This window comes from Synchiropus splendidus, chromosome 13, assembly GCF_027744825.2.
Source record: "Synchiropus splendidus isolate RoL2022-P1 chromosome 13, RoL_Sspl_1.0, whole genome shotgun sequence".
Lineage (NCBI taxonomy): Eukaryota > Metazoa > Chordata > Actinopteri > Syngnathiformes > Callionymidae > Synchiropus > Synchiropus splendidus.
Window position 1 is genome coordinate 9,282,660 of NC_071346.1, and position 27,937 is coordinate 9,310,596.

General features: G+C 44.3%; 1 protein-coding gene across 3 annotated transcripts in view; it reads right to left on the reverse strand.

The window, feature by feature from the left end:
* The window catches only part of LOC128769279 (laminin subunit alpha-3-like), a 42,850-nt gene extending 15,322 nt beyond the window's left edge, over positions 1-27,528 (reverse strand). For 2 of the 3 annotated variants that reach the window (XM_053882857.1, XM_053882859.1), the window contains exons 1-39: positions 26,930-27,528; positions 26,235-26,387; positions 16,976-17,093; positions 16,776-16,894; positions 16,540-16,710; positions 16,236-16,336; positions 15,253-15,368; positions 14,341-14,459; positions 13,750-13,840; positions 12,658-12,789; positions 12,380-12,427; positions 12,267-12,305; positions 11,170-11,304; positions 10,950-11,084; positions 10,744-10,878; positions 10,576-10,628; positions 10,078-10,177; positions 9,444-9,496; positions 8,102-8,207; positions 7,937-8,036; positions 7,711-7,867; positions 7,223-7,355; positions 6,710-6,852; positions 6,536-6,639; positions 6,310-6,466; positions 5,767-5,930; positions 5,597-5,705; positions 5,046-5,143; positions 4,535-4,733; positions 4,316-4,442; positions 3,912-4,060; positions 3,435-3,550; positions 3,096-3,304; positions 2,268-2,466; positions 1,091-1,235; positions 858-998; positions 563-724; positions 368-469; positions 214-297 (exon numbers count right to left, since the gene is read on the reverse strand). In XM_053882857.1, coding sequence (XP_053738832.1) covers positions 214-297; positions 368-469; positions 563-724; positions 858-998; positions 1,091-1,235; positions 2,268-2,466; positions 3,096-3,304; positions 3,435-3,550; positions 3,912-4,060; positions 4,316-4,442; positions 4,535-4,733; positions 5,046-5,143; positions 5,597-5,705; positions 5,767-5,930; positions 6,310-6,466; positions 6,536-6,639; positions 6,710-6,852; positions 7,223-7,355; positions 7,711-7,867; positions 7,937-8,036; positions 8,102-8,207; positions 9,444-9,496; positions 10,078-10,177; positions 10,576-10,628; positions 10,744-10,878; positions 10,950-11,084; positions 11,170-11,304; positions 12,267-12,305; positions 12,380-12,427; positions 12,658-12,789; positions 13,750-13,840; positions 14,341-14,459; positions 15,253-15,368; positions 16,236-16,336; positions 16,540-16,710; positions 16,776-16,894; positions 16,976-17,093; positions 26,235-26,387; positions 26,930-27,181 — 4,974 coding nt within the window. In that variant the 5' untranslated portion in view covers positions 27,182-27,528. The remainder of the gene's footprint in view (positions 1-213; positions 298-367; positions 470-562; positions 725-857; positions 999-1,090; positions 1,236-2,267; positions 2,467-3,095; positions 3,305-3,434; positions 3,551-3,911; positions 4,061-4,315; positions 4,443-4,534; positions 4,734-5,045; positions 5,144-5,596; positions 5,706-5,766; positions 5,931-6,309; positions 6,467-6,535; positions 6,640-6,709; positions 6,853-7,222; positions 7,356-7,710; positions 7,868-7,936; positions 8,037-8,101; positions 8,208-9,443; positions 9,497-10,077; positions 10,178-10,575; positions 10,629-10,743; positions 10,879-10,949; positions 11,085-11,169; positions 11,305-12,266; positions 12,306-12,379; positions 12,428-12,657; positions 12,790-13,749; positions 13,841-14,340; positions 14,460-15,252; positions 15,369-16,235; positions 16,337-16,539; positions 16,711-16,775; positions 16,895-16,975; positions 17,094-26,234; positions 26,388-26,929) is intronic. The other variant, XM_053882858.1, reaches the window with a different exon arrangement.
* Between the last annotated feature and the right edge of the window lie 409 nt (positions 27,529-27,937).

A 27,937-nucleotide genomic window follows, 5' to 3' on the forward strand; every position in this document is an offset into this window, starting at 1 on the left:
AACAAGAAAGAAGTTATGTTATTTTTTGAGAGCAAAAAAATGAAGCCTCTATTAGCTTTTAGCTTTTTTTTAAACTTGGAAATCAGTCATCTCCATGTTATTCAATTAAAATGTAATATTTTTAAGCGATAGTTATGCAAAAAAAGTCCTTGAAAGCAATTTCATGTACTTTATATACTTTAAAGGATCAAAGAAAGGAAGACATTTTCTAACCTCCAGCAGAGGGACACGGCCTTGGTGCACTCTGTCAGGATTCTGGACTTGTGGACTGACGTGGATTAAACTCATTCCACGACCCTTTTGAGAACATGAAAACAGCGGGTGAGATGGTGAACAGAGGGAATGTAACCAGCTGGATTGTACTGACTGTTAAGAGGACATCTGCCGATCTGTCAATCAAAGTCATCCCCTCACTGGGAATCCCAAAGGATTTGGACTGGTAGGTAAGGAAGCCTCCATAGGAGGAAACCTGGAGGACACAAATGCCAACAAAACAAGAAGTTATTTAGCTGAAAAAGAGCAGGAAAGGTGAAGTAATAAAGGCAGAATAAAAGTCACTCACCCGGTCGCCCAGGTAGGATGAAGGTGCCACCCAGTGAAGAGCTTGAATGGTCGGTGGAAGCTCTTGGATGTCTGCCACTACAGTGTTACTGACCGTGTTTAACACCGAGGGCACTTCCTGCTGATCAGGGCTCTCCAAACGCCAACCACGCATGTCCACAAACTGAGGTGGGATATAAGGTGCGCTTTATCGCCCGAAGTTGCACGCTTCATTCACGACGCAATCTCCATCAGATTTTTATACGATAAGTGGATTCAGCCAATGACAAACATGCAGCTCTAGAAATCAAACACACCTTTCCCCTTCGTTTGCGCGAGCTCTGACACCGGTCAGTCGCCCCAAAGCAGAAGCAGCTGGTGCAACCTTGAGAGTTCGACGGGTCGAAAAAGAAGGAACCCTCCCGACAGACACCACACCATTTACCCGCCACGTTCTTCTGCAAGTGTCACGAATGACACGGAGAGACAGAGCGAGTCAAAGCCAAGAGCAACACCACGAAAATGAGCCCCGTTTTTTTGCTCCGCTCACCTTACAGTGACATCTGCCGGTGTCCGGGTGACAGATGTCAGGCCCCACGCCGCTGAGGTTGCAGTTGCACGGAACGCAGTCAGGGAAGCGATAGAAACCTGGAGCGCAACGGTCGCACTGTCGTCCGCTAATCCTGGGCTTGCAACTGTAAAATGATGGGCCTGGCTTATAAACTATAAACCAGCGACTACTTGATGCAGATTTCAATGTCTGCAATAAGAAATAGGCTGAAAAACACAATGATTCACTGAAGAGAATTCATGTGTGCTTTAAACCCACAAGTGTGACCATCAGGGCTCCATGAAGCCACTGCTTTGATAAATGTAACACACTGTTTTTTTCTTTTCATCAACACACTGGTTAAGACTCATAGATAGACAAATATTCCTTTTCATGGTGCTTCCAAAATTAAACTGGCTTTATTTGGGTCTCCGATTTCCAACTTAAATTCCTGGAGTTTTAGGACACAGATAATCTCTTGTAAAATGCAAAACACTGGCTCTTTTCACGACATGATTATGACTGAAACATTACATACTTCCTTCTTGAGAAAATAAAACTGCTCTCTGTAGAGAGCAATACTTTAAAAACCAGTAAACAGTCAATCTGAGAAAGTCACAGGAGAAGCACATCAGTACATCAGTACATGTGTTAGTCATAAAAAAGATGCAAATGAAGTTTTAATATTCTGCCTCGAGCAGCATTCAGATGTGAATTTTCTGCCTCGAATTCAGACAGACTTATTATCTTGGATCTTTTTCTTTTTTTTTGAGAAGTTCAGTTGCTTCGGGACAGATAATTATGAACAAAAAAAAAAAAATCTGTCGACACGTCAAGTGTGGGAATGAATGACTCCAGTGTTAATGACTTTCACACGCTGCGCTTCTCCAGAGCAAAAGCTTGGGGCGAGCCATGGAGACAGATTCCTACCTTTAACAAGAAGGAATTGTTGATACGAATGAAAGAAATGAGCATTAAAATAATATCTGACGCTCACGGTTACTTTAAAACAAGACTTCTTTTATTTGTTTTTGCAACTCCACTGTATTAAAGTATCAGTATTAGAAAACAAAAACATAGGGTGATAATATTTAGATTTAAGATTTTGTTCTCAACAGCGTACTCATTAATATTGATTTCCCGACATGAATCCCAGCTCAACCAAGCTGACACTCACCTGCACTGCCCAGTGACGGGGTCGCAGTCGGGCCCTGCTTTGACTCCCTGTTTAGAGCAGTCACATCCCTCGCAGCCCAGCAGCGGATGGTAGCTGAAAGTCTCATTCTGACACACGTCGCAGGCAGGTTTGATGGTCTGAGGGGGGCAGATGCAGCGTCCAGTCACCTCATCGCACAATCTGGCGCCACAGTTACAGGCTGCAGAGAGACTTAGACTGAGACTTTGTCATTGCACAAAACATATCACCGTATTACGGCAACGAAATTTCGGTCTGAGGCTTCCAGTTTCCAAAAACTATATGTCCAAAATAAAAAAATATCAGATAAATACTAACAAACAAACAAAAAATAAATAATGATAATAAAATTATATATATATATATATATATATATATATATATATATATATATATATATATGTCAGCAACCTGACAGCACCAGCTGTCTAACTATAATCTATAACTATAACTATAATCTCTATGAATTAGTTCATAGAGATTATAGTTTATAGTGATTCGATTATATCGATTATAACTTTCTGTTTACTATCTGCTTTAAAGGGAGCTGGCTACTGGCTGCCCAGCATATTCTGTAGGTCAATAGAATGCTCAAAAATTCAAACAAACCCTCAAAACATTAGCAAAATTAAATAGCTTTTAAGTTAGTTAGTTGGTTATTTTTATTATATTATTATTATTATTTATATATTTATGATATTCATGATTTAAACCCAAACACAACTCAACAATACAAATGAATGAACAGGCCATAATACATGACAAATAAAAAGTAATGCAAGAATACAAAACGAAAGCAAAACCACTCACGTCGGCAGTTTGGGAAGCCGAAGTATCCTGTCGCACACTTGGTGCACTGTCGCCCGATGACATGCTGTCTGCAGAGACACTGGCCTCCAAGAGGATCACAAGAGGAGCCTGTGGAGCCTGACGTGTCACAGTCGCAGGGCAGCGCTCCATCATTGTAGGCTGCCGCCAGAGAGCGAGCTGCATCCCTGCAGAACTGCGACGATGAGCGACTAGGACGGAAGAACAGACGCGCTTTACACTCACCTCACCACTAGATGGCAGCATTCACACACAAGCGGCCTCACAGTAAGCGTTGGAAAGCACATATTCCACAGACTGACTGGAGTTTGAGACACTTACTCCGTATAGAAACCGTCCCCTCTGCATTGCTGAGTGAAAGCAGCTGACTTGTTCAGTGGCTTGGCTCTCAGGAGGTCTGGAGTGTAACTGGACTCAGGAACCACCATGATATAATCCTATTGACAAGAATTGCAAACATTAGACAAACAAACAGGATACATTTTCACACCAAAGTGAAATTAAAACGCAAACATAGCAGCTCATTTTTGTCGAGGAGCCTGAGCGTTTTACTTCAGGAGCTGCGTGCTGCTGCCAGGTAGAGTACAATCGCTTCATTGTTGCGGTTTTATTCCGGGTAAAGGCGACCGCTGCACGCCAAGAAGTGATCCACAAAAACTTTAACAGACTCATTATTTTTGACGGGCTGTCAGCAGCAACCTTCCACCCGGATTTAGAGGATGCATTTTTAGTTCAGTCCTGGTAGATAAGTGAAGGAGTTGCACTAGTGTGCTCGCACGGCAAGATTTCTGCACCAACCAGAACCAGGGTCTTTCTCGGCGGCACCGTCACGGTGATGCGTGGCGGCTGCCAGGTCTGCTGGTCAAAGTCGAGGGCAATTCGTCCGTCAGCCACCACGACATCTCGACAGCCGGAGACTGACGGGCAGAAGGAGGCGTTTATTGAACCTGAAAGAGTCAGAGCAAACTGTCAGTGAGACAAAAAGTTAGCGTGTCCATTTAATCTCAGCCCAAGGAGCTTTTAAAGCTCGGTGTTGAAGGGCTTTGATCATTTTGTTTGGCGACTCCAGACTTAAGCGTCCGTTGAGCAGGAATGCCATCAGCCCATTGGGGAGTCATCGCATGTGACCTTTGTCAAGGCTCCATACGGGCCCGGCAATAGAAACCAAACTGAGATCTGTTCATGAAGAAAGAGCACCACACCTTTCCAGCTGTGTCCAGCATCCACCTGAACCTCCACTGGGAAGGAGATGTGTTCAGGCTGGCGGTAATGGATGACCACCACATACCTGCCTGGGAGAGGCACCTTGGCAGTGAAAGTGATCTCTGTCTGGAAAAATAGATGTGCAGTTTCAAACTAACAGAAAGAACCAAACATCCTCATTCCTGAGGTCAAGCGTGTTGGGGACTTGCGTCTGGCACCTGGGGGTATTTCAACAATATCTCATCTCGCATGGGTTCAAAGCCAGAGAACAGCCCGGTCTGTCGCTTTTGTCTCCAGCTTTCATTCTCTCCTATTTGGGGAGCAACAGCTGGTGCGGAGGAGATCAGTCCGTCGCGCGCTGCGCACAAAATATTGGCTGCCGATGGCTTGCTGAACTGCGACAGGATGCAGTGTTGACTGAAAACACAGAAACAGAAATCACATTATTTTTAAAAGCAAGGACCCAATGTCATTTTTCAGAGTGAAGGCAATGAGTTTAACCCCCGGTTTAGCCTCAGGTTAAAGCTCACCTGGGACATCACAGGAATGCACCCAGAAAACAGATGTCAAAATCCATCAAGTACAGAACGAGAGAGCATGTGTCTTTAACAGCACCTCCTTATGGACAACTCATGGTCACTGCTAGTTTCGCTCAGGAAGCAGAACGCATATAAGCAAGCTGTTATTACAGAGAGCGCCATGAAGTGACGGAGGTGAGGTGTTATTTACCTGTCTTCAGTGAAGTGGCCATGAATCGACACACACAGCGGCTTTGGCTTCACATACTCAAGAGAAAACTCTTCCGCAGGAACCGCATACACTTTGTACTTGAGACAAAAACAGGCTATTAATTACAACAACAGTAATAACAATGCACCTTTTCAATTCAGCTGCTTTTAGAGTGATTTATAAAACAGAAATAAGTAGATAAATAGAGCAGCAAATAGCAGTAGGTTGCACTAGCGTTCCAGAACTGGCTCGCACAACACACACGGAGACGCCTTCCTGGATCAGGTTGGTGATCCAGAACCAAAATGTAATCCTCTGTCTCATTCACAACTGAAAAAAAAATCTTAAACTCAGGGTGAATGGGCCTCCAGGAGACATTACTTCCAGGGATTTAACTAAAACTCACATTTTCTTTCTGAAATTGGTTTAATTCAAAGTCAAACAAATCCTCATTAAAATAGAGATTATGGTTTCTGTTTAATCACGACCAGAATACAGTTCTGAACTGTTTAACAAAATCAAATTTTTCATCAACAGAAACTATTTCCTACCAGAAAAAAGGAGGTTGTCCTAGTCATCAGCAGAAGCTCGGTCTTATGCGTGAGCTGTACGACTGCGACCTGACTAGAAGGGTCCACCGCAACACTCCGGCACAGAAAGCTGCGGGACACAGCAACAGAGTCGGACTTCTCTTCACACTGCTTCACAAACTCACACGCACCTGTAGGCACAACTATAAATGTTGGCTCTAGCTTCGATCTGCCGTCCTGACTGGTCATTTATGAGAACGTTCACGTTCTGGACGCTGTCCACCTCGCTGGCGTACTCCAGAACCAGGGCGTGCGGGCCCGGGTGTTGCACACGGAGACTGAGCTGCAGCTGGGACTGTTGGAAGAGCAGTCGAATAAAGACAAACTTCCTTCAGTATTTAGCACTTTAACTCAAGTGAATGAAAACATGCTCACGTCCAGATCGCCCAGCTTGTGTTGCATTAGTGAGATTTAACAACAATGGGAGAACAGCTGTGATTCCACAAGCACATTACACATGACCACACAGCTATTTATAGCATCCATATGATTGATTTATCAACGAGAATTGACTTCCACCAGCTGTGTGCGCCCAACATCTACACAGTCACTGGATGTTTCAATGGGACTCTTTTCCTCCAATATAGTTCAAGAATTAAAGGTCAATAATGGCATGTTGCTTTAGAAAAAAGAACAAAACTTTCAGGTTAATATGATCACATACAACCTCCTACCTGTCTTCCATCAATAGCAGCCATCTCCGGGTGCTCAGGAGTCAGGCGGCGCACGGGAGCCTGCCGCCTCTTGCGGCCCCTTTGACCAGTGACCCGCCCTTGTGAAGCCAGCGCAGAACTGAATCCTTCCATGGCAACGTGCTTGTACAGAAGGCAGCTGATAGGGAAAGAGAAGTTATAGATTATATCCAAAGCACAAACCCAGGGACCAAACAAGAGAACAGACTTCGTATTCTGGTCTGCATTCCGGACGTATGTGCAGGGCTCAGTGATCTTTTCTTGGAGCAGTGGGGCCTCGTAGTAATCCTGCGGAAGAAGGACCAAATAGTCCTGTGGAAAAAAAGCACAAAGTTCTTTAGTATTGCAGTGTAAAAGTGCTTTTTAATAATCCACCTCTTACCAGAAGAATTCCCTGAGCCCTTATATGTATAACCCATTTTCCTGGGGTCAACACAAATGGCTCGGTGAATCCCTCTCCAGGGACGGTGAGGAATGATGGAGAGGGACTCTTTGGGAACACCACCTCCTTGCTCTGCTCTGCCCCTGCGCGATCACAAACTCCGCTGTCATATTATGATCATACATAGGATAGAACATTAAGTAAATCATTGGAAATGACAGGAGATTCTCAAAGTTTACTTGAATTTCGACTGTAGAGCTTCAAGTGTTCGATACCATGAGATAAATGCAAGGCAATTGAAGAACTGTCTCCAGGTTGGACCTTCATAAGGCAGCTAACCTGCACTGAGTACAAGCCTAGAAACAAACACCATCCCATATCCTTGGAGTTTTGAGGTCATCTTCATTGCCAGTGAAAAAAAACGGAAATATAGAACTCATATGTTAAGATATATAAACAATGAAAACATGCTTTTTATATGTACAGTGATGACAATTTCAAAAAGAAACATACCTCCTCGGTTATTGGTAACTTTGACGTTACCAGTCACACTGGTGCCAGTCGGGTTAGTGAACCTCAGAACCACACGGAACAAGCCGTCCGTTCCCTCTTTCAGGTCAACATGCACACTCACTCTGACTTCACTCTGCAGGGTTGACGGAGACCGACTCGATTGTTATGGTGACAAGGCGAAGGATTTAGGTGGGAAGCACAGAGAGCAGCAGGCAGGACAAAGAGGAAGCAGTCGGAGGAAAGTCTGCACTTACAGTCACAGCAAAAATCAGCTTCATCCACCAGCAAGATCTGAGCTCTCAGTCGTGCTTTGGTGGCATAGTGTAAAAGAATATGAAAGGAGCCAGGGGAGCTCAAAGAGATCGCAAGGATCACCTCTGGCTGGAAAGAGATCATGTCAGTTCTGCAGCAGGACTGAGAAACTTAAGAAGATGACAGAAAGCTTGACAAGATAAAAGACTGTTGGAGAATGCTGGAGAGGTTCTCACCTGTGCAGGTGATAGCACGGCGTAACCCCTCCAGCTGTAATCCGGGAACTCCTGCGGGTCATAACCAAACCGAACAGGTCGGGAATTTGGTGTCGTGCCGTCTTCCACCTCGTACTTGAATTGATGAAGGGTTGGGAAATAAAAGCCTGGCGCAGGTCTGACAAAGCAAAACGTTCTTTGAAAAGGTGAAAAATTGTTTATATATTTCATCAGACGATTATCTCACTCAGTGCATTTTGGGCCGACGGTGTTCTTTCTGCACCAGCACTGACCGGACACTGCTTCACAGGAGGTGCTGAAGGCACCACCTAAGTCACACTGGCAGCCTGTCGGAAAGAAATGACCGCTTAGCAGTCTGTCTGTCACGTTTAGATGAGCACACAGGACTGACCTTGACAACCAAAGTAGTTCTTCTTCTCCAGCAGGTAATACCCATCACTGCAGCTGTCACAGGACTGGCTACATATGTTTGGTTTGCAGTGACATTGTCCTGTTTTCTATGGAAAGAAACATTTTGTTGCAAATACATTTTAGTACAAGACCAGTTCTGTTTTAACCAGCTCGAAAGCGAACATTTGGACTAAATAAAACACACCTGAATCACCCTAAAATGACAACCTCCTTGTGACTCCTTTTGGCTTCTCCCTTCAGGGGTGGCCACAGCGAATCATCTTCCTCCATCTCACGCTGTCCTCTGCTTCCTCTTCTCTCAAACCTACAGACCTCATGTCCTCCTTCAGCACCTCCATAAATCTCCTCTTTGGCCTTCCTCTCCACCTTCTGCCTGGCAGTTCCAACCTCAACATCTTCCTACCAATGTACTGGCTCTCTCTCCTCTGTACATGTCCAAACCATCTCAGTCTAGCCTCTCTGACTTTGTCTCCTAAACACCTGACCACATGTGCTGTCCCTCTGATCTACTGCTTCCTGATCCTTGACTATGGTTTTAAAATATAGAATTACAGTGGTACCTTGGTTTACGAACGTTCCGGACATCGAACAAATCGGAGTTCGAACAAAAATTTCGAGAGTTTTTTGCATCGGATTTCGAACGAAAATTCAGAACTCGAACGCCCCCGAAAAAAGCCGGAAAAAACATTCCTGTCTCCGCACTGGACCGTGGTAGAGTGTCACAGAGGAGGTGCTCGCACTCCAGGGTTTGATGTCCTGTTGTGGGCTGGAGCTGGGACAGGGATGAGGCGAGTCTGGGACAGAGCGTGACTTGGTTTATGACTTTGTCACAGCCAAACTGCACAGAAGCGCACATTCAGAGCTGGACACGCCCTGGGCACCTCTTCACTTCTGGAGAGACGTCACTCACTCGGCAACCCCTCCCACATGCAGCGGCCACACACATAGAGGAACAGCGCACCTGCAGCAGACACTCTACATTCACTCCTACAAAAGCCTGTTTTAGGGCTTGGAACGCATTCATTCTTTTTCCATCATTGTAATGGGAAAATCGATTCAGATTTCGAACAAATCGCTTCTCGAACGGCCGTCTGGAACGGATTGTGGTTGAGAACCAACATTTTGCTTCTGGCATCTTCTTTGCGTCTCCTGTGTGTCTAATAGATGCGCTGTGACGCTGCTGCTACCTGGTGTCCGCTAGCACTCATAGCATGCGGATTATTATGAACACCAATTATGGAGAAAAAAATACAAGAGTGGCAATAATATTTTGTACGAAAATCACAGCATGGATAGAAATGAGACGCTTGGCCCCAGCTTACCTGATCACACTCCCCAACGCCACTCAGCGTCCCTCTCAGCTCACACCGACACTCTGAGGAAGGAGAGCGAGCACAGAGCTTTGTTACAGATGCTCAGAGAAAGAGGTCTGATTACAGGATACTGTCACTTTCACGGTTGAGTCACAGCCACACAAACACCCGCTAATCTGTGGAGAATTACGCAAAACATTCCACACTCTGAATGCGACTGTCAAAAAAACGTTTGACAATCAAAGAACAAATCTTCATGGTGGTGATCCTGAAGCGGAAGAGAAGTGGAACATTAGCCAGGAATCTAACCGAGGCCTCAACAAAACATAGGAGAGTTTGGGAATCTTTGTGGCATTACTGCGCTTGTGATGTCGAATCTCGACACTGAGAGCAGTTAGCAGGAATTCACATGCAATAGCACGTCCCCCGCCGCCTCCTGACGGACAAGAACATAGCTTAATTTTGACAGGTCTGTGTTGACGTTTCCTCTGGGTGGGAGACTGACTTCACTGCCTTGCTTCTGGAGACTTAACACGGTTCAAGGTATTGAGGTCAGAGCTTTTGGAAGGAGGTGATGAAAGTGGGTCACTTAAAATGTCTTTTTTTTCACTCACAATTGGTGAGTGGATTTGCGAAGACTTGCCTGTACAGCCACGAGGATTCTCCGGTGCCAGGTTCCAGTACAGAGGCTTGCACCTGTCGCACAGCTTTCCCTCAGTGTTCAATAGGCAGCGGCAGGAGGCCTAGATCCGAACACAGCAGAGACAAGGCAGATGATACGAGCTCTTTGGTTCATAACTAATCCAGCAAAACACTGATTTCATAAAGCATATTGCTTAAGTGTGACATAATCATTTACTTAAACGTTACATGTTTAGTTGTAATAGCACACAGCTGGTATCTAACAGGAACTTACAGAGGATTTAGTGGCATGAGAAACCCTACTTTAGGAGATTTTTGAGAGAGAGTCATGACTGTAGGTGACTCTTGGAACTAAAACTGTGCTGCCTTTTGGCTCAGCTCATTGTTCTTTAAAATGAAACTTGACATAAAATTGCTTTCACGTTTAGTCTCGATAAAACTAAACTTTTTTTTAAAAGTAAATAAAAATAAAGCGTATGAAAGTAGCAATTTGGCCTACCGTTTGAGGGTCAGTGGTTTCTGTTCCTGCTGGATTGCACTGAATGATAGGTGCTGCAAACAAACAAAAAAAAAAGACTTAGATCCAAAATATTGGATGTTAGTTTTTAAAAAGTCATTTTCATGGTTTATATAGTGAAGAAATGACGGGAAAAAGTGGTGTAACAACCTGAGCAGTAGGGGAAGCTGAGTCCCGAGGCACAGCGGTCACACTGCTGACCCACCACACCTGGGAGACACAGGCACTGACCCGACAAGGAGTTGCACGTGGAGCCGTAGGAGCCTTCAGAAGAACACTGACAGGCTGAAAACAATAACGGTCACCTGCAAGCATGTGGCTTTTGGAATTCCTCAGGTCAGCTAACGCCCACCCACCAGCACAATCGGGGTATCCATAGTAACCAGACGCACATTGGTCACAATCCTGCCCCTGGAAATTGGGGAAGCAGATACACTGACCCGTCGGACTGCAGATGCTGTCTGACACACCAGCGCCATCACAAGGACAAGCTGGGAGAGGAGCAGGGTGCTGCGTGTCAGAAAAACACTCCAAAAGTTGTGTTATATTTTGACTAAAATGACAGGCGGCTCTCACCCTGGCATGTGGGAAAGGAGTGATGCCCAGGTCTGCAGCGGTCACACCCCTGCCCCTCCACACCCTGACGACACAAACAGCGACCTGACGGGTCACACACCTGGTACTCCGTCCCTCTGGAGTCACATGGACACGCTGTCGACAGGTACAAAAACACCACAGCAATAAGTCATCCTAAATCAAACACATCACGGTGATTCATCCACCGTTTAAACACCGCTGCCTACTGAACAACTTTTAAGCTGTGGCACCCGTGGTTACAGTTTAACTGTGATGAAAAGTGACATTGGAATGCAGACGGAGTTGGCACACGAGCAAAAGTGAGGCTGACTAAAAGCAGAAAACAAAGCACCCTTAAAAGAGACTGTAGTTATTTGAGCTAATGTTTGTAATGAGTGAGGTCGAACGGGACAAAACCAGAAAAGCAAGCAGACCTCCACCAAGCAGCTCCTTTCCACCCATATTTTTTCCCCGTCAGGACAAAAAGCAGGAAGAAGAACTCTTAAAATGTTGTCACTCTACTATAAAACAGGGATTTAAAACAGATAAAGACTGACGGCTGAGCTCATTGTACACTTTTCTTGGGCCTTAAGACAAGAATTTGAACATAAAATACATTGTGGTTTTAGCAACGAAAATGAAGCATAGCATAACATCGTAAAGGATTTATGTTTGACGGCTTTAATTTGATTTTACAACTGACACAAAAATCTAGTTTCAATTCTGCTCTTCATGGGACCATCACCAAAATACTTGAGGGTTAAAGGTCGGCTCTCACACAGATTTATCAGCTATCTACGAAAAAGTTTCCCAGCTTAACGAAAACCAGAGCGGGGAATTCGATGGCCTAAAAATAGAGGCAACTGTAGCATTCCCACCGACTACAGCCACCATGAGCGGCGCAAATATTCCCACCAGTGGACGTGATAATTTAAGACCATCCAACACTTGTTCTTCGTAATTGCTGAGAGATTTGTAGTAACAGAACCGCAAACACACGCAGGGCAGCTCCATACACCATCAGCCATGCACTCTTTTGAAGCATGAATAAAGCCGTGTCGACAAATTTGTTCAATTTGTCGACAAATCACACTCACGTTGACAGCTGGTGGAGCCAAAATAACCTGGTGGGCAGGCTGCGGAAAGTGCACAGGAAAGTAGATTAACAGAAATGCAGATAAAAATCGAACTTAATAAGGATTTAAATTACCTATTATAGGTCCTGCAGGAGTGGTGGTCCTCTGATAAACAGGAAAAGCTGCATGGAAAGTACATTTCTTTCGGTTAAAAACTGAGGTTTTGACAAAGGCGCTTAATAGCTAGTGGCAGCAACTGCAAAGTTGCAGACTCATGACACAGAACGCCACTGTAGTACACCTTAAATAACCCAGGCTTGATCCCAGGTTTCTTCACCACCGTGACTTTCACAATCAGACCATCTAAAATCAGTATTGTTTTCTTTGTATCACATTCACAAAAAACTCTCACCAATACACAGTGGGTACTGATAGTAGCCGGCAGCGCAGCGGCCACAGTCCTCTCCCTCATACTGCGGTTTGCAGATGCAGCGTCCAGACCCCATTTCACAGCCGGCTGTCATCCTTCCGTCGCATCTGCATTCTGGAAAAGGAAGAAGCATTTAAGGCTCCAGCAAACAGTATTTGTGCATCAACACCAGCCACATTCAATGGAAGCCGAGTCATAGCAGTAAATAATAATTATCAACTCTGGTTTTGACAGCATTAATACCTTTCAGGGAAGTCAGATCAATTTGTGGCTTCTTTGCTTTACTTTTTTTAAGCTTTTTTAATCCCACTTGATGGTGGTAACAGGGCTTTCACGCTTAACTGCAGGCATGGTGGAGGTTTTAGAAGGTTGGGACCACTAGTTCTGTTGGTGGCTTCAGTTCACTGGCTTCTTCTGTGTCAGAATTTAGTTTTAGAAGACAAGATTTAGTTTTATAAGACCGTTCTGAGGTCCAAGGTCCGGTTTCCTTTTGCAACTTGCTCTGCTTTAGAAAGATGGCGGACTCAGCAACATAACTAGTGTCTGAGCTCGCTTTTTTCCTGGGTCGTTCACACCATGATAACTTAAATGCACTTTTCACACCAGCTTTTTCACATGAGCATGTCTTATTCAAATCTTTGTTTGGCTTTTTTGAACTTCCTACTTAAGTTATTTTATTTATTTAGCATGGGCTTATTTGTTTTCACTTTGAGACTCTGAGATGTTTGCAATTTCTCACTTTAAATTATAGTGTATATAAAATAAAAGAAACTTCCAAAAATTTGAAGCAAATAATCACAATAACATTAACAGTTCTGCTTTCTTTCCCTACTTAATTTAAGTTGACTTTTCTCTTAGTAGACAACTTGTAACACGTGGCATGACATTGTTTAATAGCAATTGAAAAAGAAGTAAAAAGTTACTAAAGCGCTACTAGAAATTTCAACTTTATAACATGGTAATAACAATAAAATGATGACGGAAAAGCTCTGCTTGTGTCTGCTTATAGGATAAACCTTCAAGGAGGATTACCCTAAAATCTATTGAGGAAGTAGACTAAATACACGGACTCACGGATGCACCCGGTGTGGGATTCAGGAGGAACTCCATACGGCCTGAAGAAGCCTTCCTGACATCTCTCACAGTTCACACCCGCAGTGTTGTGCTGGAAATAAAAAAACAGGTTATCGCTACCGAAACATATAAGTGTTAGTAGAGTTAGATATGTTTACAGTGAGTTAGAAATAAGACGAAGTATTAGCTGAGACATTACCTGAATATTCTTCTTCTACCTAAAGTATAGCAGCACCTATCTTTCTTCAAGCTAAAATTCGAAAAGTCGAATCACTGGTTAAGACTATTGTTTTAACCCTCTATGCCTCATTACATTTACCTAAACAGAGCAACATACGCAGCCAAGCTGCCTTGAAAATTGTTTCTTTATATGTGCATTACACTGAATTACAAAGGCTACCATGCATTTCATCTGCCTAAATTAAACATTACCTTTGGGAGAATAATAATAATAGTCATCCTTTTAATCTGAGACGTTCACAAAGATCTTAAGTTACTTCATACTTTGGAACCCAATCAACAACTTGAACTTTAGTAACCTGTTTTCTTCCATCAACACAAATCGGTTTAGACTTGATATGCGCTTCATACCTGACAGTTGATGCAGACACCTCCTCCATTGTAGCGGCCGTAGGTGTCCAAACTTGCTCCCGTTCTTTCCACCTCCGGGTCGTAATAGCAGTCGAAGGCATGAGAGAAGCACTGGCAGGCTGGAGAGGAAACCCCAGACCACTCAGTTTATTTCATAGTCCTCTGCACAACTCGGCGAAAACAACTCAACTTCACCTTGTTAAGTCAGCGACCACCTGAGGAACAGCGTGCATTTTTAGCAATGATACCAGAATCAGGACATTTTCCTAGGCAACTACAATAGGTCAAACCCACTTCTCTCACTGTTTCTGACCTACTTTCACCAGTGTCAGAAGTGGGATGGTTCCCAGTATGTTTGATGACAGCGAAGGACCTCCAGGAAGGATTGAAAACTTCTGCATGAAGGACCTTTGAAGGTGTTGAGTGAAGATGATTGTATCCCACGCATCACTGCGGCCTGTGATTTGTCTTTACGATCTGGGTGAGCGAGATGTTTTATCATAGTGGAGGCACAAACTGAGGCCCCGCTGGCACATTTCCTGTGCACCCCCCACGAGTCACATCAATGTAAATAACTGGTTCGGCGCATACATGACTGCACTGATAGGATTACAAGGCCACTTCTTCTTTCCTCGCCTCTACAAGGTCACGTTTCACTTTGACTCCTCAACAGTCAAAACAAATCCGGCTTGCACTCGCAACCGTAAATGCTACGAAAAGGTGAATACAGTGCAATAAATACAAATATTTTGGAGTCAGTTTTGCCCTTTGCTGTTCATCCCAAACCACCGGAGGAATGTCCTGTTAGCTCTCCACTGGCGAGCACAACAATAGGATACCAGGGCAGAAGCAGCAGATAAACTTCTGGGTATTTGTTCCAGGACATGTTCAAAGGAACCATTGTAGACTCACGCTGACACTGGTTGGGGTTGTCAACAGTCGCGGCCCGCCATGGCTGCTGGTTGAAACCTGGGCAGCAGCGGTCACATGAATCGCCACAGGTGTTGTGCTGGCACTCGCACTGGAGTCTGAGGACAGAAGGAGAGATGAGCTGATGCTGGCACAACAAGACAGACGTTCTTTGTTTCAGCAGATAGCTTGTCTGGAAACCCTTTCTTTCGAATCAGTCGGTGATCAGCATGTAGATGATGTCAGCCAGCTGAGGTCATTGTTCTTCACTGAAACAATCTGACAGCACTCTATTGTTTCATTGGTGAGCAGTGAGTCACTTTCAGGTTTCCTGAAATGATGAGCTAAATAATGCTAACATAAACTGAAAAATAATGGCATGAACTGAAGAATGCTTACACAGAAATGTTATTAACGCATAAGACAGAAGAGAGAGAGAGAGAAAAGCATTGAAGTTGTTGAGTTGAATTGTCTGTCAGTGAGGGCAGGCAGACCACCACGTCTGCTCAGTCCTACCACACCAGCTAGAAAAGACCTACACATTTCACCAATCAAATGGCTGAAAAACAGAATTATAAAAAGGTTCAAATTAAAACGTGAACCTTTATAATAAATATGTAATGCATTTGGCACCACTTGTAATGATAGTGAGAGCCTAGTCAGTGGCAACTTCTTTCCTCCACCCCAATAGTTGCCTATTAAAAAGTCTTAACTGGAGTAACTGCACAGACAGAATTGTCGCACTTACTCACAATAATATTGAGTATCTGCCAGACTGGAAAATGTGTGGACAATTGGGAAAAGGAACAGAAGCGTCTACAGAATACAACCTGAGCTCAAGTCGAGTGCGACATATATAGGATGCCTCACTTTGGTACAGTTAATGTATAAACGGATCGCCTGTTTGTTCTCCAGTACTGTTAAACTTCTACCAAGTGTTTTTGGCAGCAAATAATAAGTAATGAGAAAACGTAGAGGCCACCGACCTGTTTGGGTTGTCGTAGTTACGCGGGCCACCGCACACCTTTGCATGGCCGTGACACACGCAGCGCCCCCCGACGCTGATGTCTTTGATACTGTAGTAATACTGTATAAAGAAGTTACATTAGGCGCAGCATCAGCAGAAATCCAATCCAAATCTGTCTGGTTTTGCGATGAAGCAGACATGAATCAGAGGCGGGATATGACTGTGATGTCATCCTCTCTTATCAGCGTGAAAGTCATTATACATCCATAGTGCATGGCAAGAGTTGACAAAGTAACTTTAAAACATTTTTAAAGGGCAAATACCCGCCGCGTGACAGTGGGGTCTCTCTGAGCCTTGGATATCAGGTGACCCAGCAGTGTGTTGGTGCGGAGGAAGTGCAGGCGGATGTTCGTGGCCTTTGTAAAGTCTCTAAGTCGCGGTGAGTACGTGAAGTTTCTGGATCCTGGACGTCCGTTGACAAGAGAGACGACAATCTAGAAAGGCAAATATCGATTTTCGCACACGCTCCTCGAGGTGCACGCGGTATAAACAGGATCACCTCTCCATTCTCCAATGGCACAATCCGCGAGTAATCCGTCGTGCAGAGCTGATCGTCGTCTCCCACCACTCGGGCGTTGGGCTCCTTTCCAAAACGTTCAATGCATTCATGCTTTGAATCTGCCAGTAGAGAAAATGGTGCACTGCTTCTAACAATGGAGATAATACTGAAGTGAATTTTCAGCAGAATATGGAACATACGTGCAAAATACTGCCATGGCGTGTAGGTTCTTCCATGGTCCACTGAGCGCTCCAACACCCACAGATCAGGACGAGGTGAATTGGCAAACTTTATTAGAACATATGCAACATGGAAAAGCTGAAACACACAAAGAAAATTGAATGAAATGACAATGTTTGCTTCTTATTTTTCTAGAGAAATACAAGCAATTTTATTCATTTGACTTCAGAGGACCTGCAAAAAAAGCAGTACACCTGCAGTGCTGATGTCTAAAGACGGCCCTCTACCACACCCCCATGTTGTTTTGTCTGAAATGCAGTGTATATCAACGCTTGTAGATAACGCTAAACCGACATTCTATGGTTTTTAAAAACACGGACCTGCTGGCGTGTTCGCCTAACTTGGAGGAATCTGCCCTTGGCATTGAAGCAATGGAAGAAAAGTGAACCCAGAATGTCTAGCTGCTTAAATAAAAGACATCTCTATGGGGCATGTTTTTTTTTTCATGGAAATGACGAGGGCAGGTCCGGACCCGTCGTGCAGCACAACTTGGCAGGTCTTGAAACATTCCACTTTCCTGTCTCGCCTTATAATAGGTTTGGATCTTTCGTATCAGCGAAAAAAAGAGGCAGTTAAGAAGGAGTCGCTGTGGTCCAAGTGTCTTGTCTTGACAGGTCATGACCTTTGGCTCAAGTTGCTAGTTAAGTTGATGGATTGTGGGAGAGTTTAGAGGTCAACTGAGCGGCTGTCTGTGTTTGGTTTTTCTGTTTCATCTTGCTTCTTTTGAAACTTGTATTTATTATCCCTGTTTAACAGTCCAGGTCACAGTTTGTTTTTTGGAGTATTGACATCAATACGCCATGAACTGATGCTTCCACTGAATATCAACATTCTTCAGTTCAAGATACACTGGGAGGTTATTGGATTCCTGAATGTACATCCGGTTTTAACACTAAAATAATGAGCAAGAAACACAGTGTGTTCAATTGAGGTTCAACTGAATCAAAATTTCCCGCTCTTCATGGCTCCTTAAGTTGAAGACAATGGTTCTCACACGGCTGAATTCAATCCTGAGTGGAGTCTATTTGAATTTCTCAAACATCAACCAACCTTCGTTCTTGGGTGTGTCTGCAAACTAATCAGAGTAACTTCCACAGGATGGGCTCTAAAAAAGAAAATCCCCACCGACAAGCGAGATTTCTTCCTTCTAAAAACAGAAACAAATGAGCTAAAAGAGCTAAAATGAGAGTACAGGGGAAGTGTCTGACGTGAGCGGGGGAGTTTCAGGGAAGGTCCAGGAGATGAGGGGAAGCGGGAGGATGAAAAGAGGAGGAGGCTGGAATAGCAATCTTTGAATCAAACAGGAAAATCTTGTTGAAAAAAAGAACCATCAGGATCTAAAGAAAAAAGTGGACGGGGCATGTTGATCAATGAGTGACAGAATACTTGGTATTACCTCACAATGGCAAGTACTCCACATCATTATTTGATGCAGTGTATTACTACACTATATCAGAAGGCTTCTGCTCGCATATCTCTCCCTCCACCTGTGCAACGCAAAGCTAAGACGCACACTTATGTCCAGCTCTTGACGGAGCATGAAATACTGCGATGGCATGTTAAGCACCAGAGCAGGATTCCAGTGGCATACGGAGACATAAACAGATTGGCGAGCGCGTGTCAAAATCACTTGGAATAGCTCTGGAGAAGGTCCCTCGCGTGTCACGCCGGGAGGTTTAGCGACGGAGGCGGCGTGCGGTTGTCTAAATAGGTCAGGGGTTGAGTCGTGACACATTTGCGGGGCCTCACATTGGCCTTTTGCAGGCATATATCTGTGAAATATTTACTGAAGTAGTGTTAACACAACTGACACTACGATACTACACAACCACACAAAAGGAGGTAGATGGAATGTGCCTCACTGAAGATGAGTTCCCGGCTTGGGTTGGCCTCATGTGACTGACCACCGCAGTCCAGTGGCCGCAGCAGTGACAATGTAATGTACAACTGTTGTCTGCCGGCAACAGGTGGGCAGGCGAGGGGGAGTCCGCTAGTCTGGTGTATTTTTCTCCATGTCGCCATGGTAGAATTAGTGGTACCCCAAACAAAGACCAAAGAATTTCAGCTTTAACATACATATATATATATATATATATATATATATATATATATATATGATCCTCTCATAGACAGCGAGTTCTCACATGCAGGTAATTCAAATAAAAGCCCAGCTGCCGCTCAAGAATGTGTCCATGCTTTCTTGAATTGAACATGTCAGAAAGACATCAGCGAATCATCTGTTTGTGTCTAAATGTGTTAAAAGTCGTAATGTGTATCTGTGCATGCGAGCGTTTGCTTGGGTTTCCTCCAGGCGGTTTACTTCCCAAGGCCAAGCAACATGCAGGAAGGCTCCGACTCTGAGCAGGCTGAAGTGTGTTTGTGGGCGTGAGTCTGTACGAATGACTGGCCTCACGGTCGAGGATAGACTCAGCTATAAGACAAGATAAGACCAAAGATCAACTGACTTTGACCTAGAGGTGTGAAACTCGACCATGAACACTCTCATTTCTAGGTGAAATGGGTCTAAAATCAAAAGTAAACAGCTTGTTGACTGACAAAGTTTGAGCTTTCACAGGGCACCAGAAATGGTGGGAAAAGCATGAGCCATAGAAAACATTCACTCGGACTTCTGGCCGTGCTGATGGCGTAGTTAGCCGCGTGTTCGGATTGCTGACTCAATTTAACTGCTTTCCCTCCAACCAACTCGTAACACACAAGTATTTCAGCATCAAATCGTGAATAAGGGGGTAAGAAATCGAATTGGACCAAAGACGTAAAATAAAAACTGGAAAAGCTAATGTTGTGGCTATGTTTCGGGAGAAGCTAGCGGTTGGTTGCAATAAAAGACGATCTCAAGTCTGACAATGAAGGTTTATGGCGTGAGTTTTCTCTCTTGCTGACTCAATTCAACTTCCTCCCCAATAACTCGTAACAGACAACTATTTCAGCATCAAATCGTGGATAAGGGGGTAAGGAATCTAATCGGACCAAAGACGAAAAATAAAGATGCTGAAATCTCAAGATAAAAGCACTACGACTGGAAGGCTAATGTTTTGGCTAATAAAGCTAAATGTTCCGGAGAAGCTAGCGGGTGGAGGATATCGTCAGGCAATAAAAGAACTAAAAGACGATCTCAAGTCTGACATTGAAGGTTTACAGCGTGAGTTTTCTCGCTTGGGACAAGAAATAAACTGTAAGTTGGAGAGTTTGCCGGCGGAAATTCAGAATCTCGCCGGTTGCGACTCGAGTCGAGCAGCTGGAGCAGTGGTGCACTGATGCGACTGAGGGAAACATTCACTTATCAAACTATCTTTGGATAGTCAGGTTCACAAATCGATTTCCAGACAAGCAAAACAAATCTTCAAGACGGAGCGCATTCATCGTAGCAAACAGCTTAGAGATGACTGCTAGGGTTGATGGCGATACATCACACCTCAGTTCATTCTTACGAGGCCAGAACAGAAGTGCAAACAGAAATCAGGTCCCTGGAACGGTTGTTTTGGGGGAGGAAATGGGGTCCGATTATTATTTCATCGTACACAACGTGTCTGCGACAGTTCGGGGTCAAGCACCGAGCCCAGCTGAAATCTGTTTTGGTTCTACATCATCCAGGCAGGACTTAAACCCAGGACAGCTGACAGTAGCAAAGACATGTACACGCTCCTCTGTGAGAGATCTACAGCATGACGGAAATATTTGGCTAAAACATACGCTCACATCTTTCTGTGACTCTCTTCCATGAACCACCTTTCACTTTATAACACCTGCTGCCTAATACTGCTTCAATGGAAGTGTGAGGTGACATACAGTAAAAAGGCGAAAAGATCTTCAGACCTTTCCACATCGGAGAGCCAGAATTAGTTGGCTCCAAACTCACCCATGATGCACTCTCTCAGTCTGGCTGCTAAAGCTAACAAGGTGTCTGTAGTAAATACCTGCGGCGTTTGGCCTGGCGCCCTCTAGCAGCTGGGCTAAAGACGGGCACTTACATCACTTCTGTTGTCACCACAGTAATATGGATGCTTATAGCGTCTGGTATTGTCAGTAGGGACGGACTTAGCCAACTGGACGGCATGATAAATCCTCTCACATATTTTGAAATGTATAGTCAGGTTGGTCAAGTACTACATAAGCAAGCCAAATACATGGTCATCTGTGGGACAAATACCAACATTACAAACATGACGGAGCAGTCGACAAATGTAGAAAAATACAATAAAAATAGGATTCATGTTGACAGCATGATGCAGCAAACTCTCCCATTTACCACTCAGGTTTTAGGGACGGTATAAGCTTAGTCGTTTGCGTGCTCTCTGGCCACTTAGCAATACCATTCCTTCTGCTTGATGTCAAAAGAGGAGGCCATACCACTTTCAGGAACTAAACATTTGTGTGAGCGCATGAAGAGCGTCACACAATATAGCCTCGAAGGATTCGCACACAAAAGGGGGCGACGGCTGCACATAAAACATTCAACACCAACCTTGGTGGGAGGTGGACCCCGGAGAGAGGGGATTAGGTTCTGAGTGAATGTCTCTCACAATTGAGTTCTTGACGGCCTCCTATTTTCACAGGTCTTCGGAGTGAACCCAAAACATGAGCCATTCTTACGGTGCTTTCCGAATGTGTTCAACGTTAAAGTCAGACTGCATCATCGTCAACACTTTTTTTTTTTACAGGGGACGCAGAAGAAACTTGGGGACAGGTAAAGGACAGGTGGTTTTCTGGGAGACAAAAGGATGAAAGAAAGGATGGCTCACTTAAGAGGTTGGGCCCAGGGAAGGACAGTGCATAAACTTGGGGAATCCGACTGCCAAATTCCACTGTTCAGAAAGAGTATAAAACGTGACTAATATTCAACACTTACTTTAAGTACACCAAAAACTAGATCACCTCTAACACCTGTTAACATACCATTATCAGTGTTTTAGCCTCCTCCTGTCATGGAACAAGCAATAAATGTACATTCTGATCGACCAACAACTTGGATTGTATTCCACATATCATCCCCTCATCATCTGTGAATACCGATCACTACCTGTCACTGCCGATCACAACAACCGATCACATGTGACAGCTGGCGCTCTGATGAAGCCCCGCTGGTTGTGACATGTCTTTTCCTCCTGACTCGCTGCTTAGTGCATGTCTGGTGTGGAGCTTGTGTAAAGTTTGCATCCTGCAGCACATGCACGGGAAAATGCTGTGCAGGGAAGCACCTTCAAATTAAATATGCCATTTAAAGCTCCAGCACTTGACGGAGCACAGAGAGTTTTCTGAGCTCATGAAAGTGAGACCGCTGGTTCCTCAGCGGCAGGCTGTCAGCGCAGCTGATGTTTAGCAACACCCAACGGTCCGAGCATGACATTCGGAATGATAAGAAAAAAAGATTATTTTCACCAAGCTAGCTGAGCAGCCTTTCTCAGGTGTCGTTTACGCGGAAACGGAAACGACCGGATCCATCACCATTTTGGAGTCAAGCATAGCGTTAGTGAGCCACCTGAATCTGAAACTTTTGGAAACATCCGGAGTGTAAACATTCATAAATGCAGTGCTCTCTGTGTCGGAGTCTCGCTACAGTATGTAAATATTTCACAGTCATAGCACAGTCTATAGAGATCCAGCTGCGGCGTCTCATTCCTAGTAATATTTGCGATAGATCCACAATTCAACCCCAAAATAAAACTTAGGTGGGTCACCACCTTGACTCAGGGAATTTCTCCGGGAAGCCCTGTACTGTCTACAAACCCATTGTCCCAAATTGTCATATAAAGGCCACTGTCATGTTGTCGCGCAATCGACTAGGACTTGGGGTTTGGGTTAGGAGCCAAGTCAACCATCTGTTTACCTGTTCTGCTAACAGAAGACCAGACGATCAACACCTAATTCACTGTTACAAATATCTATCTCTAGCTGTGGATCATCTCAAGAGGCTTCTGTCATTCATTAAAAGAGGAAATCCCAAGGGTCCTAAAATTGTTTTCCCATCCAGCGAGGTATATGGTTTCATTGTTCATTTCATTGTTAGCTCATTTGATATTTGTCTTTTTTAAGGCTCTTTTTCAAGAGCAGGTAAATGGGTAAAGCTCATCCTATGGACGGCAGCGTTCCCCGGTATGTCCACCTCACATGGTGCACCCCGGGCTCACTCGGGCAGATTAGCACATGTGGTCAGGGCTCCCAAAATACATTCCCTAGAAGAAAGGTGTGACTGGCAGCGAGACACACAGTGTAAATGCCCACCACAACAATGGCACGACTGTAAATAGTTCAGTCGGGGTAAAGGTTCTGGGAAATGAAGCCAGACTTTTTTATGAGTCTGCAAATGTAGGTTAAACTAGGAATGTGGAGTTAATCAATAAATGTAATGTGGTCAACATGGAAGAGGAGAAGGAATAAACTGCGGATGAAACAAAGACTCTAACACTCAATCTCCAGTGCGGTACAACCTTTGCAACAGTATATAAAGATAACGGACTGCAGTGGTGATGACACCAGCTCATCGCTTCATCTTTATTGTACACGCAGTTCACCGGGTTCATTTCCTGAGTAAAGGTGTGACTTTTTTTTAACTGGTCAAAAGTCCCCAAAACAGGTGACAGAGACACAAGCCGCATTCAAGCATGGAGAAAATCCACTTGTGCTTGAGAGAAGTCCAATGACTGAAAAACGCTCCTCAACTCGTAGCTTCAAAAGACGGCTCGCCGGAAACCCCTCGGTCAAAGAAAGGCGGCTCTTTTTGAAGCAGGCTGATCTAAAGGTACACATCCACCGTGCCACTATCTAACAGATCTGCAGCGAGCTGCCCAGATAACAGCAGAAAAGCCACCTGCGAGGGTCTCAAAAGAAACCACAGAGTTAATTCCGCTCTGTCTCCAGCCAGAATCTGTCCATTGGATAATTTCTTTCACAAAAATCCACAAAGCCACCAAATATTTCAATGGGCAGGCTGACGTGACACGGCTTGTATTACACTGTAGTAATGCGTGTGTGTGTGTAATGGCCTGTTAAATCAGTTGTTCAAACACACGTAGTGAACAAGATCATTTGAGTTTCAAAGAAAGCAATGTGTTTTGCTCACTACATTAACTTCCCCTTCTGTCTCATCTCCCTGGTTGAGTCAAGACCATGGGAGGTGAAGGAGAGAAAGAAGGCAGAGTGGACTGGCTGGAAATGACTGCAACACAAGACTGGCAGCACAGAAGTGAGAGCTGTTGTGATGTACTGCGTAACAAAAAACACCGACAAGCAATAGGAGGCAGGTAGAAGTGACGGAGGTGAGGATCCACGTCTCAGCTACCATGTTCAGGCTAATATAGCACAATGCTCAAATGTCTGGTGTGAGCCATCTTGTTTGCTGCTAGAGCATCACAACGCCACCCACAGGTCTGGCATTTGCACTACATCATTTTCAATGAACCTGCACTAAGAGTAACTCCATTTATCATGACCCTTCCTGATTAAAAAAAAGGAAAAACTACGTTTTTTTAAAGAAAGCCTCGTACAAATAACATACATATATTGAAAATAAGTACAAAAAAATGCAGGAAACACTTCGTAGTCAGAGGGTTTTAAATGCAAAAATTCAGCAAAGAGTTGCTGCTTAGACGTCAAAGAGGATTTAAATCAGGCAAATGCACTTTGTTAGTTCCTGTTGTCAGGAACAATGACCTGGATGAATAAGAACCAACAGAAATATTATGGCACCATAAATAAGACCCCCCTTTGACTCCCTGTATTTCAAACGCCACATCTGAAAATGTTTTTTGGGGTGATTTACAATGGTAAAAACACAGATATTATAATCTAAGTAAAGCATATTTCGACTAGTCCTTTCTTGTGGTCATTGAGCGGGCAAGAGACGGACACAGGATCATCTAGTGGACCATCACAGGACACCTCAGAGCTGCTGATGTGCTCTGCAATATCATGAATTGCACCTCAAGTGCAACAGCTCTAACTGACCCAAGAGTAACTAACCATTTACTAGGAGTCACGTCAGTTTTCACTTCACCAGACAACAGACTTTAAGTTACGGCTGTCCTCAGAATGAATCAGCACCTGTTCCACACCAACCCAGTTGACGGTCCGCAGGCGTGTAATCGATGTCACAGATCTATGTGCACACACGTGTGTCCGCCTGTGTGCTGTTGGTAGTCACTGGCAGCCAGCTCACCACGCTCTTTATAGCGCGCCATGATACGCTAATGCCGCTTTCCTCACTCCCAAATAAACTGGGCATTACCACGCATTACAACCAGACTTCCCTAAAGCTCCTGCATGTGTCCATTCTTTTGTCAGCTATATTTAGATGTAAGGGATCATCGGTCATCTCTGCCTTTCTAAAAACAAAGAAATAGAAAACAAAACAGCCTTTGTGTGCTGAAAAAAAAAGCTTAGTATTTCATTCAAAACTCTTCACACATCTGTTGTTTTGGGCTTCCCCACCTTACGTAGTGGAGATGTTCACGGGGACACAGTTGGAATGGTTCAGTTGGTGAGTATAGCTTTGTGTTTAATAGTGTAATGCTACAAGTTCAATATATAATAAATGGGTGCTGTTGTTAAAAGCTGCTTTTGTTAGCCAGGAATAAACAGAAATGCTCTCAAAAAATGTGTCAAACTTAATGTTCAGGTACCAAATGGTGAACTCCTAACAAAATTATATGCTTATCAAAAAACAAAATTCACATCTCAGTCAGTGCAAGGTGACTGTGCGACTTGCCCTTGTGATCCTAGATCAAGGATGCAGTGAAGGGACCAACATGGCGTAATAATGAGCCCCTTCCCAAAACCTATATCGTTTTTGACACTCTCTGCTTTATATACTCAGTAATAATCATATTTTCTATTATATGTAATATTATTAATTCAATATATTATATTTTGTCTTAATTTCATGCACATATTTTTTTGTTTTCCTGTTTAAAAAGTTCCCATTTTGGACCCTTGTGTGATTGAGTTGACACTATCACGTTTTATTTTGTTTTGCTTTGAAGAACGTGGGGTGGAGTTAGAAAACAAATCATGAATAAATTCCAATTCTGACAACACTAGGTTTGGAAAAATCTCAGCCCCCTCAAACAAACTACTGGCGAGACAAGACAAGCCTCTTCCAATGGGCTTTTCACCTTCCTTAAACGTGGCCGTTTCACTTTCCGTTTGAAATCACCACTGAGCAGTTAATGCTCAGACATGCAGCGAGTGAACAGCATGCCTTACCTGACCAAGGTCCAGCGTGACGTTCACCTCATTGTACACCAATCCCCTGGAGAGAGGGGGGCTCTGCCACCATCGCTCTGTCCCATCGATGGCGTTGGTCACAGGATGGGCTTTGTCTGGCACTCCAGAGGCGCAGTAGTCACAGTTCTGACCCTGGATGACGTCCAGATTTACATCATCAGGAGTATTTCACGCATCATTCCTGTCATTTTTTGTTGAATTTTTGGTTACATTAAGAATGAATGTCCATGAGTAGTGAGCAGTTCTTCCTTCTATATCTAGTTCCCAGTTAACACGATTTTGAGACGGCTTCAAATCACAACATACTACTGCCTGCCTGTGCTTGTTTTAGTTTAATTCCAGAGTCACACTCACTCAGGGTTTAGTTGCAACCTGTAAGCTGTTTTAATAACCTAACCATTTATTGTGTAGTCACCTCTATCCACTTGTTTGTGTAGTGGAGGATTATATATATCCTTCACCAGTCACACTGTGGGAATGTGAGACAATTTACATTTATCTTTACGAGGTAAAAAAAAAAAAAAGAGTTTGTTTGTGGCTTTGACCTATTTTCCATAATGAGAAAATAAGTGTTTCTTGGTCGATATATCATTGTTAGGACATGGAACCGTCCTACAAACCGAACCGTCTGGATCGCTTATTGACGTTTCAAATGTATCGTTTCCGCCGCTTACCTGAAAGTTGTGGGGATGTGCAGAAGTTGGTCCCCCGACGAGTTTGCAGTATAAATCATGGGTGGGAGCTCCAGACTCATCCTGGCCACACGTCGCTGTGGCTGAAATAATGGACCCCTGAGCGAGGTTGAAATACGGGGGACTTAAGCTGAATCCGTTGATGGTTTCTTGTCCGTCCGTGTCCCCGAAAAGCGATCCGAAAAAGGTCCAAAACAAGGCGAGGAGGTGCGCTCCTCTCAGTCCTCTCGCCATGATCCAGGTTGGAAGTGCCCCGCAGATGCTGAGATCCCGCAGCCTGCTCGCCCCGTCATCCGCGGAGCCCCATGGAAAACGTCCGGAACGGCACTTCTTATGCGCAGCGGTCCTTCCCCTGGAGTTCACCCTCGCTTTTATGTTGATAATCTGCTGCTGCGCGTGAGGAAATCTCGACAGGAAACATGTTTCGTGCGCGCCTCGACTCTCCCGAAGCACCGTGTGAGCCGGAATGAGGAGATCAGGTGTCAGAGAGCCGGTGCGTCTGCGCTCCAGCGCGCTTGGCCAAAGGTTCACACAGCAACCTGCTGCAGCCTGGGTTTCGATCGAGCTGATAAGATTCTATCAGCGGGTCTATATCATATTCCTTTATTCTTCACCACTGTTAAGAGCGTGACTTCATCATGCTGCGCCGTTTCATTCTCATCTCGACGCAATATTATGTATATGTAGTTTGGGAAAGCGACTCTTTTGAGTTTTGTGCAGTAAACAAAAGAAATCCTCCTTGTAAAAACTCAGCTCGGGGGCCAATTTTATGTCCCTCAACAACTTAAGATCACTCAAATGTAAATTACGTTCTGACTTAAAGTGAACGTTAGAAGATTCCTTTGTTCAAACTTGCATCGACGCACAGATGAAGAACGTCAAACGCTGATGTGGAGACCCCCCCAAAAATGTATTAATGACCCGGATTGTAAATGTAGAGGAATGTATTTGCAACGTTTGGGAGACAGGAGCACATTAATTTGACTGAAG